Raw genomic sequence first — 12,483 nt, 5'->3', positions numbered from 1 at the left:
ATTGAACTCGTACTGTTAGTCATATGTGATGGGAGTGCCGTTGAGAATGATCCCAGTTGCTGTGAACAGTATATAGAAAATCTTGCCTGATGACATTGAACAGACTTTTAATAGCTACTCTGCAGACTTATATTTTCTGAGTTTAGTGTTTTGTTTCATTGTAATGATGGGGATAATGGTGGTGCTTTTTGAGTTATCGAACAACTTTGTATTTTCTATTTTCTTTGTACATAGCCCTGAGGATCTATAAGGGATTACATAATACAATGTGGTTATTTGAAGTGCCATTTTGGAGAATGGGCACTTTCTCAGATAATACCTTTCTAAAATATGACTGTTTTCATAGTTGAACTGCAAAAATCTGTTGGTTTGCACAATGCTAAGTTAGGAATTCCTTAACTCTTCAGCTAAACTTTACACTGTGGACCAAACTATACTTTGTTATCTTATCAGATATATATTGGGGCTATTATTCCCCTGGGAGCAGCTGAGAAAGATGGTCGGCTCCGTGCAGCTGATGAACTAATGTGCATTGATGGAATTCCTGTTAAAGGGAAATCACACAAACAAGTCTTGGACCTCATGACAACTGCTGCTCGAAATGGCCATGTGTTACTAACTGTCAGACGAAAGATCTTCTATGGAGGTATGTGAACTTGTTCCTGCTCTGAAAAGTTAAAAAAGAAACAAAGATACTAGTCTACTTCCTGTGTAGTTTTGCAGGTTATTTTATTACATTCAGTAGTATCTAAGATAACCCATTTGGTGTGATCCAGGGCCTCACTGTGGAAGGCTATGCAAAGATAAAAGGATTCAGAAATAATCCTACTATAAAAAAATAAATTTTGGGCTTCTATATTAAGATTATTTTCATATATTGATGCATTTTGCAAACGTATTATAGGTGGGAGTATTGATTTAAATCCGGTTTTGTTTTGTTTTGTTTTGTTGAGTTGAGGTAGAGTCTCACTCTGTCACCTGGGCTAGAGTGCAGTGGTATGAGCTCAGCTCACTGCAACCTCCACCTCCTGGGTTCAAGCGATTCTCCTGCCTCAGCCTCCTGAGTAGCTGGGATTACAGGCACACATCACCACATGGCTAATTTTTGTATTTTTAGTAGAGACGGGGTTTCACCACATTGGCCAGGCTGGTCTCGAACTCTTGACCTCAAGCGATCCACCCGTCTCAGCCTCCCAAAGTGCTGGAATTACAGGCATGAGCCACTGTGCCCAGCCTAAATTTGTTTTGTTTTGTTTTTTTAATAACAAATACACAATTATTGAGTCATACCAAGATATCCCACTAGCTGAATATACAAAGATTTTTGGATCCCAGTGAAATCTGAACTACTAAAGGAAAGTAGGATGTTTCTACTTGAGAAGTTTTAGTATAATTTAACATTTATTGAGTGCTTACTATGTCCTAGATGCATGGATTATTTTATTTAATCTTCACAACACTATGAGGTCATTATCTAGTTCTATGATTACTCAGAGAAAGGCTGAGAAACAAATAACTGGTAAGAGGTAGGGCCTGGATTAAAACTTGCAGTTTAATTCAGAGATCAGGGTTTAAACCATAGCATTAGGATATGAATATCTCTTATAGTTTCTCATCAGTAGCTTTATGAATAATTAAATAGGAATTCTTATAAGTGAATTCTTTCCACTTTAAAATTTAAAAAATACAACTCTGTAGCACAAGAATATAAGCCTCATGAAGGTATGAATTTTTATTTGTTCAGTTATCTGCCGTAAGCTCAGCACCTAAAAGTGCCAGTCTGATACAAAGTGGACATTAATAAATGTTGTTAATTGGATGAATATTTACATCACTCTTAAAAATGAGGCACCGTATTTTTTATTGCAACATTCAAAGTAAAGGCCTGCCTCCTTTGGTAAATACCAGGCATTTAGAATGCATATAGATTGTAATGCAGTACTGCCTCAATTTGGTTGTGTTAGAGGCCAAACATAAAATTGTGATGTTATACAACCTATGCTCTTCCCTGGAAAGAATCATGAAGAAGTTTCATAGTAGTTTGGTATTATTGGAGACATTTTAGCTAATACATTCTAACTATGCATTTTGAAAAACAAAAAGAAAAAAACATATTCTTAAAACCATGTGAATTTTCAGCCAAAAAGAGACCTTATAAATATGGACATGACTGCAGTGTGTTGTGGTTATTATTAACGATGGTTTGTACCAAATTATGGCAAAAAATATGGCCTTTTAAAAAAATCAGTTAGGACTTTGTGTCATTCTCAAGTTCTGATGTCATCCTTGAAGAGCAGAAAAAGGTGTAGGTTAATTGGCCATTTATCAGGAATTTCATATGACCCTGTCTATGCCCAGAAGTGTTTGCTGTTCATGTGGACAGCTTGTTATGTGTCCCAGCAAGTTGCGGGGTGGAGGTTGGGGAGGTGGAAGGCTGAGAACTGCTAATGATGAACTCATATCACCACTCAGGAAACTGCAGTTGCAAAACGTATCATATAAGACAAATCCTGTACAGGTAGCAAACTGTTATAATGGGACAGCATTTCTGCCCTGATGCTTTAACCTCTAAGACAGACATCAATGAATATCAGTCACTGAACTAAATTATATTTATAATTGATTTTAAAAGGAAGTTCATGTGTCATTCCTCATTATGTGTTTCGTTAAAATTATTGGTCCATATTATAAACCTTGATGGAACTAAAACAGTTTTAGGAAGAATTTTTTTACTATCAGATCTCACAGAAACTTTGAAAAGCTTCCTTTAAAATGAGATCATGAGGTCAGGAGTTCAAGACCAGCCTGGCCAATATGGTGAAACCCCATCTCTTCTAAAAATACAAAAATTAGCCAGGCATGGTGGTGGGCACCTGTAATCCCAGCTACTCAGCAGGCTGAGGCAGGAGAATGGCGTGAACCCAGGAAGCAGAGGTTGCAGTGAGCCGAGATCGCGCCACTGCACTCCAGCCTAGGTGACAGAGCAAGACGCCATCTCGGGAAAAAAAAAAATGAGATAACATGAGATTGTATGTATTTTTCAGTAATCCACTCTGAGGATTTGGGAAGTCAGATGGACTGCTGTTGCTTACATCTGCACTCAGATTATACCCAAAGCTCACATGCGGGGCTGCTTTTCTATTCTTTATGTTATTAGAAACTGAATTTTTCTGTGAGAGACTTAGCATAAAAATGCTTTAGTCACCAGAAATTATGATGTTCCAGAAATATCAAAACTGATCATGTTTATTATAGAAAAACAACCTGAGGACGACAGCTCTCAGGCCTTCATTTCAACACAGAATGGATCTCCCCGCCTGAACCGGACAGAAGTCCCAGCCAGGCCTGCACCCCAGGAGCCCTATGATGTTGTCTTGCAACGAAAAGAAAATGAAGGATTTGGCTTTGTCATCCTTACCTCCAAAAACAAACCACCTCCAGGAGGTAAGGGCTATTGTATCTTATTGTCTCTCCCTGCAAGTCCAGTTTTCTGAGGCTCCCACTGGAGTTTATGAAATAATTAGGAACTATGTATAAAATGCCTTCAGTACTTATCTTTTTAAGAATGGTGAATACTTTCCTTATTTTCAAAATTTGGTAATTTGAACCGAACCTTCCAGGCTTCAAGTTTATCTATTATCTCACATCCTATAAAATATTTAATAAGTCTCAGTAGCTCCATTTGCATCAAGGTTATACTGGAGACAGTATGTCATAGATATGGATTTAATGAAAGGTATAATGCTTACTTTTAAGAAAATGGGGATATAGGTTTTGAAAATTAGGATAAATCGTGTATGTAGAAAATAGAGACTAGAAGCAATTGAGAAGAAGCAAAGCAGATTAATAGAAAAATCTTGACCCAAATATGTCATAGATATTTTATGTTATTATTTAATAATAATTGCCGTAGTCCAGCTATAAATTACCCTTGTTGAATGATAAGAGGCATACCTTTTATAAATGTTTCATTGAAAGGTAAAAATTTTGTCAACAATTGGAAAATGGATCTAAATATCTTGAACCAAGTTTAACAGAATATTCTAATCCAGAAGATGGACGTATTTATATCAGTTCCATGATCAAAGGAGGAATTACATCTGATATATTCAGGGCTGTTACGATCCAGCAAATGAAATATTTGTCTTGATGTTTCTATAAAATAATAATTTTTAATATAAATATAAAATCCAGTTGAATATGAGAACCAGCTCCAAGTCAAATAATAAAAATCTTTGACCACATGAAAATATGCCCTTGCCTTTACAAGTCAGTTTGATTATATTTTGAATAATGAGATCCTTTTAGACCAAGTGGTTGCTAAAACCTTAGTTTAAAAAAAAGAAAACACTTTTAGGAAAGTGTTGTGAGCCAAATCAATTTGCAAAAATCTTGCTAAAATTAATGGAAGTGTATAAGGGAAAAAGAGTCCATGACATGGATGAGTTATTGCTATAGTATTAGGTCACTGCTCACTGATACTAGTTTCCATCTTCCCAAAGCAGTTGCCATGGAAACACTTGGAACTGGAACTGTCACTGATGCTGTGAGGATGTTAATATGGCCTGTGTCAGAAAAATGAAAGGAAAGCAGCTTTTAGGTGGTTTTCATGTTGTATCATTGGAATCAGTATTTCCAAAAACAGATAACCATTTAGGATAATGATATTGTCATTCTCGTAACATACAATAACACCAGGCATTCAGATTAACTAAAACAGTGAAAGACTATTACTCTAGCAGATAGATGCTAACCACTTTCTATACTGAAGATATTCCCTTTCTGGCACTACAGAAATTTGGGGAAAGTCTGGTGTTCACCATAAAACTAAGCTATATAGAGGAATTCAGTAAAATAAGTTTCATTGCTTAAATATGTTTAAGCATATTTTTACATTTGTTTATATTTAACATGTTATATTAAATTTTAATATATTAAGTATTTTTATTTGTATATATTGGTAAATTTTTAAAAATTTAAAAATCTTTAAGTAGTTTTATATTTCCTTGTTTCAATCATTTTTTACTATTGTGATGGTTTTACCTATGGAGGTACTTCATCTCTTTAAGACAGTGTCATTAAGTGTTGTGTTTTGTAATCCAACAAACTTGGATTCAAGTCCTGCTTATATCTTTTAATAGCTGTCTGATCTTGGGCAAATTACTGTCCCTCCAAGAGCTCCAGTTTCTTCCATAAAATGAGGATGATAGAGACACTCCCTGTCTCACGAATGTGAGGATTAAAGGAGACAGGGTATGTGAAGCCCTTAGCCAAGGCCTTCAGTAAATGTTAGCTGCTGTTGCTTGTTGTAGCTTCTGCTGCCATTGTTATCATCATCATTATTTAGAAAATTGTCACCGTCTCTTAACTTTTCTTTTAAAAAAAACTTTTAAAAGTTGGTCAATACTTAATAATGAGATAGGAAAGAAAGCCCAATTAAAATGTAAGATTGAGGCAGCAGCTAACGTGTGGCAGGAGATGAGTATTTGCAGCTCATTAATTATCAGGCTGAATGGTAAATTAGGCTCAGGTTGTTGATGAATTTTATGTAAAGTACTTGAGATTTTCAGTCATGGTGTAAAACCAGAATTGATAATTTCACTGAAATGCTAGTTAATAATCTCATAAAATGTTGAGGCCTGAGAGTATTCTTGTTAGAATTTTATTTTTCACATATAGACAGAAAAAGGGTCCTGGGAAAGCTCCAATGAGGAGCTTTCACTCAGAGAGACTGAACACTTGCTGCAAACTGTATGACAGAGAAGGTTTGGTTCAGAAAGGAGTTAGCACAGGTGGAAAGGCAGGAAACCTGTCTGTCAGAATAGATCATTCTTTTCTTTTTTGTTGTTTGTTTGTTTGTTTGTTTGTTTGTTTGTTTGTTTGTTGAGACAGTCTTACTCTGTTGCCCAGGCTGGAGTGGAGTGGCGTGATCTCGGTTCACTGCAACCTCTGCCTCCCAGGTTCAAGTGATTCTCGTGCCTCAGCCTCCTGATTAGCTGGGATTACAGGCATGTACCAACATACCTGGCTAATTTTTTTTTGTATTTTTAGTAGAGACGGAGTTTTGCCATGTTGGCCAGGCTAGTCTCGAACTCCTGACCTCAGGCGATCCACCCACCTTGGCCTCCCAAAGTGCTGGGATTACAGGCGTGAGCCACCGTGCCCAGCCAGATCATTCTTTATGGACCTCATCTCAGGTATTTTCTGATGACTTATGTCTCAAGAAGAGTTCCTAGTAGCATCTGTGGTACCAGTTATGGAATTCTGAGTTTCTCTACTGTTGACTTTTTCAAAGATCAGGGATCCAGGTCTAGCATCCTCACAATTTGTCTAAGTGCTGAATGAATGGAGTACTTAGAAAAGGCCTCTATTTAAGATTAAAAAGACTTGGCTAGTTTTTGCTTTACCAGTACTTCAGAGCTTTTAGTGTTATTCCTTCTTATCATATAGTTTTCAGTTCTGGTTGCAAAGGATTTCTTTGAAAAGGGAACATTTCCAGTTACTGTTCTTTGTTTCCTGAAAAGAAATGTTTTAAGAGCACTAAAGTGATCTCAGGATCTGGACAAGCCAGGCTATGAGACAGATTTAGGCCAAAGATGAATGAAGATGGATAAGTTGGCTTTATGGCAAATGCCTGTAGACTTTGTGTATCAACAAAAACAAGGCAGGACTGAAGGCTTTTCCCTAGCTATGTGAACTCTAACGGGTTACCTTGAACAGTTTCCCAGTCCGTTTAGAAAATGTTCAGAAGCTACCTTTCTACTGGTCTGTTTGCTATTTTTAACTGTTCTAGTGACACTGCTATAAATACTAAGACAGGAACAATCTGACTACTTTTACCTTCCCTCACCCAGACAACCAGCCCTTTAGGAAGCTGTATACCACCATGCGCCAATTCTTTTTACCACATTGCTCACAGGCTGAGAAAGGGGACCACTAAGATTTCAGAGATTAATTCTATTTAATGCTTTCCCAAGTCTGAACAAGCACCTTTTAGTGAGCCAAGGAACTGAATGGTTTTCTTCTCAGGGGCTCTAGAAAGAACACTATGTTTGAGTAAATCTTTTGTAAGAAGGAAAATAACTGAGATAATGATTTAGAAGGTCACCACAGGGCCACCGTATGACCTGCCATATGTTTCTGGTGTGCCACCTGTTGTAGAATTAGTGGATCAACTCATAATGCCTGATATGACATGGCCCTTTCTGCACTGGCATTTCTCTAATTACATTGTTTGTAAGGAAAATAGAATAATAAGTGCTTGACATAATTCAGAGCTAAAAGGCACTTCCTTCCAACATTGACGTACTATTTTAAGATAAAATCTGCCACTGTGTATTCCTAGAAGAGCCAGGGCACTGCCTGTAGGGAAATAAATCATCATAAAGAATAAGTTTTCTACTCCAAACGAAGGTCTATTTAAATGTCTCTTACATACTCCTAGATATGATTCAGAAATACTAGTAAGGAGTAGGTTTTACTGTGGAAATTAAACATCATTCACAGTGCCATTCAAAAATATGAATTATCCCTATTCAAATCAGTCAGTAGTCAGCAGGAGCCCACATACCTGATAAGTTTAAAGTTTACTGACCTAGGCTAGGAAATTCTCAGAGAATATAGAAGGAACGTTTGTTTCCTAATACAAATGCTGCCTGTTGCATGGTGGAAAATATTTTGTTTGACAAGGTTTCCTGAATATAAGAGAACTCATTTCAAGCTATAATAATAGCAGAGTGTCTTAATAGTTAGTCCAGGAAGGCCCTTAGCATTATAAGCTAGAGACACAGTAGAGCTACACAGAGCATCTTTGCAATTGTATTAGACTCAGCTTTGTGTATTTGGTTTAGAATTTGATCCATGAGTCAAGTAGTCTTAACAGTTAACATTTAATGTTCCAATTCCAAACTCAGCTTTTCAAATTTTAAAAAGAGCCAAAGGCATAAATAAGAGGAATTAATTTACATGTGGAATTAAGTATGATTCATTTTAATTGTCAGTCATTTCACTGTACCTGAATTTCTGACCAATAACTACCAAGTGCTAAACCTGAGTTTGACCTGCATTTATTTACAAGGTTCCTTATGGGAGCAAGTGCCCCTTTAACAGAAGCAAAGATAGTCTTATTGTAGCAGTTTTTAAAGTAGCTAAAAACTTGTTGCAGCTTAAATGGCCAACAATAAACAATGAGACATCTGATCAGTCAGGTGGTATCAGTGAGATTAGTAGCTCTTAAACAGAACAATTAGGATGAGAATGTAAAAATTAGAAAAAGGTTTCTGGTAGGTAGAAAATAGCAAAGAGGTTTATATGCTATGATTACAACTGTGTAAAGAGTATTTATGCATGTGGGCAAAAGTGAGAAGTATGAAAATAGTTCCGTTTGGATGGGGTGATGACGTGTGGTACTTTTCTGTTATGTTTTTAAATAATTTTCTTTGATGTTATGTTGAATTTTTAAATGACATTGATTATAAATCTAACACTAGCAGAAATCTTAAATAATTGAAAAACCTGGGGGTTTTTTTCCCATAGTTATTCCTCATAAAATTGGCCGAGTCATAGAAGGAAGTCCGGCTGACCGCTGTGGAAAACTGAAAGTTGGAGATCATATCTCTGCAGTGAATGGGCAGTCCATTGTTGAACTGTCTCATGATAACATTGTTCAGCTGATCAAAGATGCTGGTGTAACCGTCACACTAACGGTCATTGCTGAAGAAGGTAAGGAGCCAGTAGACCCTCCTGCCCCAAGCTGATCTGAGAGGCACAAAGCCTGTGGGAGGCAGTGGCCTCCTCCAGCACTACCAGAATCACTGCAGGGATAGAACTGTGTATGCATGCTAGAGTCTCATTCTTCCCCTTTTCGATTTAATGAACTTGAAAGACAACTTATTATAAAATTGTCAGCAGCTCAAGAAAAATAATCCAGCTAGTGAGTGTGGACAATTTATTTATGTGCTAGAGAAGCAAACACCCAGAAGTGAAAGAGACAGGTAGTACTTTTCAGATCTTATTTTCTTAAAATAATGTCTTAAGTCTTGGCTTCAGTGAGAGAAAATCCTTTAAACAGTTCAAAGAAAGTCACTGGTGATGTCAAGTCTTTTATGTCGGGCGCATGCCACAGTGTGCCTTTCCTTGGGGGCAGGGCTTTGTTCTGGGCAGCTGCTTCGTAAACAGGGTAAAGGAGTGTGTGGGAATGGCTAGTAAGTGGGGCATAAAACACATACTGGCAGCCCTGGAGTCTTACAAACATGTTTAATGTCTTGCCTTGCTGTAAAGCTGCCTTTTGATCATTAAGAATTTCTAATTAGGAACCATCTTTAGCCAGTCCATATTCTTTGTGAATTACAACATAACCACTATGTAATGCTCTCATTTTTCCTGATTTTGCAAAACTAACAAGGAGAAGCCAAAAACAGAATTATGAAGGGTCAGTCTTTGATGTTAAAATTCCTTACTGTAGTGTGTATTCATGTTCCATTTTCTCCCATGACTCTCTAATCTAGTTGGTTTCCAAGTCTTTTATACTTCCTGGTTCTACCTTTTGTTTCTGTTCCTACCACACCACTCTCATCCATTTATTTCTAAGGTATTACATAATCTGTTCAAGATGCTGTAGGGGTTATTTCTGCATGGACATGAATTGGCTTCACTGCTCCCTTAGGCCCTGTCGAATTCTGGGCAGGATTCCAAGATGCTGTGACATCCCTGCCCTTGTTCTTTCCCTTCTGCATTCCATTCCTATACTCTTCTCAGACTCTGCTGATTCTTTTCTAAAATAATCCCTTGTAGAACCTCCACTGCATCCCCACTCTCTGCCCAGAAAGTGTTCTGTGATTTTGCTCTCAGCCTGCCTTTTAAATGTACTTCTCAGTATTCTCTCCACACCCTCTCTAAGCTGGGCCTCACTGGCCTCTATGTACATGGCCTTCACCCCAACCCCAACTCCCATAGCACCTCCTATCTCTGCACTTCACTGGACATCATTCTTACATAACTATATCCCTATTTAAATGGTCTGCTCTTTGTAAACAAAAAAACATATTGTTTGACAATGATACTAGATGCTCAGCATTTTTTTTTTTTTGAGACAGGGTCTCACTCTGTTGCCCAGGCTGGAGTGCAGTGGCACAGTCATGGCTCGCTGCAGTCTCAACCTCCTGGGCTCAAGTGATCCTCTGACCTCAGCGTCCTGAATAGCTAGGACTACATAATTTTTAATTTTTTTTTTTTTCGAGATGGGGTCTCACTGTGTTGCCTGTCTTGAACTCCTGGGCTCAAGCGATCTTCCTGCCTCAGCCTCCCACAGTGCTAGTATTACAGGCGTGAGCCACCGTGCCTGGCCAGCAAATATTTTTTGAATGAAGGAATGAGTAAACGAATGAGTGAACAAAGTAAAAGTTAGGAGATGTTAGTTCTGAGGCCTTCTGTCGCATTACCTAAGCAGAGGCGATTTAAACCCAATAAAAGAAGTAAGGCTTTTTTGACAAAGGCCACAGATACCCATTAGCTAGTTACATGACAAAAAAAGCTACATAATATTTCTAATCTTCACTTTTTTAACTGTAGAACTGGAGTAGTAATATCTATTTCAGGATCATCATCAGGGGTTAAAGGTGAAAATATACATAAACTGCATAAATACCCTAGGGTGCTCATCTAATATCATTATTTTACCTACATGACTGGCTCCCTCATTCAGGTCTCTGTTTAATCTCACTTCCCAAGGAAATAATAATAGTATTTAGTAAGTGTGTGACAGGCACTGTCCTCCATGCTTTACATATATTAACTAATACAGTAATCCTAGGCAGGCACATGGTTTTCCAATTCTTATAGATGGGGAAACTGAGTCACAGAGCAGTTAGATGAATTGCCTGTGGTTAAAAAATGTTCTAAATGCTTACTCTCAATATCTATGTATCTCGTCTGTGAACCACACTTTGGGTAGCCTTGGGATAGATCGTTAGGAAAAAAAACTACTTCTTTCTCCAGAAACTTTTCCCCCAAAATTAGTTTAATGTTGATGGTATTTTCTCTAAGAGATTATCCAAGATTGTTCATAATTTTTCTTAGAATAAAAGTTCCCTTTCACGTTCTGGCCCAAACACTTGTGGACAGACACTTAAGATTTCCTGTATAATGTCAGTTCGTGTTCAGAGAAAAGAGAAGGGTGGAGGGAAGCTCCCTAGAAGATATATACTTAAAGTATATTTCATATGCAGCCACAGCCTCTTAAAATACAGTCACATTTTATATGTTAAATCACATTTCAGTGATCACACACTATTTTATTATGCTCTAGGTTTTTTTAAACTGTGAAAACATTCAGAATCTCTTATTTTTCTTAGGAAAAAACAGAAAATCTTCCTTCTGTCCATAAAGATCTCATTCATGGAGTTTGTAAGCCTTCCAGGTTCTTATAAAATTCAGTATAAAATCTATCAACTGCACTAACAAGTCAAATGAATATTTATAACTCTAAAGCTATTTTCAGAAACCACACATTCAGATCAATACCTCAGGGCAGCAGAGCTTCCCATCTGATACTTCTCCCCTTCTCTCCATCAGCCATTCCCCATTGACAGGTAAAAGACAGTTACCTAGAAAATGAACAACTCTTGGTCCCTCCATCCTTTTTTCCCCCTTTGCTAGATGCTGTTTAATATTTGTGCCTATGTTGCCAAGGATATGGTAAGGCAAGTGTCGTGTTTCATAAAAGACTTCCAAACTGTAGCCAGGACTTGAAACTGTTCTCTATCATATGGCATTCCCCACAACACTACTGCCTCTTCCTCCGCCATGGTATCTTCTTTTTAAATATGGAACATAAATTTACTATATCTGGTAGTTCCTGCTTACTGTAAAAAAAACTTAAATTATATAATTTTTCAAAATTAATTTCAAATTTTTTGTCAGGCCTTGTTAATTTTAAGAGTGAACATAACTTACCAAAGGCTGCCAAGCACTCCTGTTGGAATTGATTCTGGTAGTGTTGCAATACTTTTGTTTTGTTTTCAATTGATTTATCTGTTTATTCCCATTTGTCTCCATTTTCCACTCTCATTTCTCTCACTGCTCCCATTGGCAAACATTCTGGTATGTTTTATGTACTGCATTTTATTTGTACGTCTTTTAAAATACATTTTTTGTTGTGTGTTGGCATTTATTTTTGAGTTATGTAAATGTTATAGATTTTACACTGGGTTTTTCTCAGAACCATGTTGTTGTTGTTTTCTTTTAATGCCATTTTACTGTTCTAGGATCCAATCCAGTATTCCTCGTGATATTTAGCTGTTGTGTCTTTTTTTTTCTTTTTAATTGGGATAGAATTCATATACTATAAAATTAATTATTCTAAAATATACAATTCGGCCTGGCGCCATGGCTCACACCTGTAATCCCAGCACTTTGGGAGGCCAAGGCAGGCGGATCACCTGAGGTCGGAAGTTCGAGACCAACCTGACCAACATGGAGAAACCC

The 12,483-nt window shown here is 37.3% G+C and overlaps 1 protein-coding gene across 5 annotated transcripts in view; it reads left to right on the top strand.

Moving 5' to 3' along the window:
- The window catches only part of MAGI3 (membrane associated guanylate kinase, WW and PDZ domain containing 3), a 286,956-nt gene that overhangs the window by 251,997 nt on the left and 22,476 nt on the right, over positions 1 to 12,483 (top strand). For all 5 annotated transcript variants that reach the window (XM_003267996.4, XM_030824809.1, XM_003267997.4 and 2 more), the window contains exons 14-16: positions 454 to 646; positions 3,256 to 3,444; positions 8,536 to 8,721. In XM_003267996.4, the coding sequence (XP_003268044.1) occupies positions 454 to 646; positions 3,256 to 3,444; positions 8,536 to 8,721 (568 nt within the window). The remainder of the gene's footprint in view (positions 1 to 453; positions 647 to 3,255; positions 3,445 to 8,535; positions 8,722 to 12,483) is intronic.

Source organism: Nomascus leucogenys, chromosome 12 (genome assembly GCF_006542625.1).
Source record: "Nomascus leucogenys isolate Asia chromosome 12, Asia_NLE_v1, whole genome shotgun sequence".
In the NCBI taxonomy this organism is placed as follows: domain Eukaryota; kingdom Metazoa; phylum Chordata; class Mammalia; order Primates; family Hylobatidae; genus Nomascus; species Nomascus leucogenys.
The sequence above is the reverse complement of the archived record's forward strand: the minus strand, read 5'-3'. Positions and strand labels throughout refer to the sequence as shown.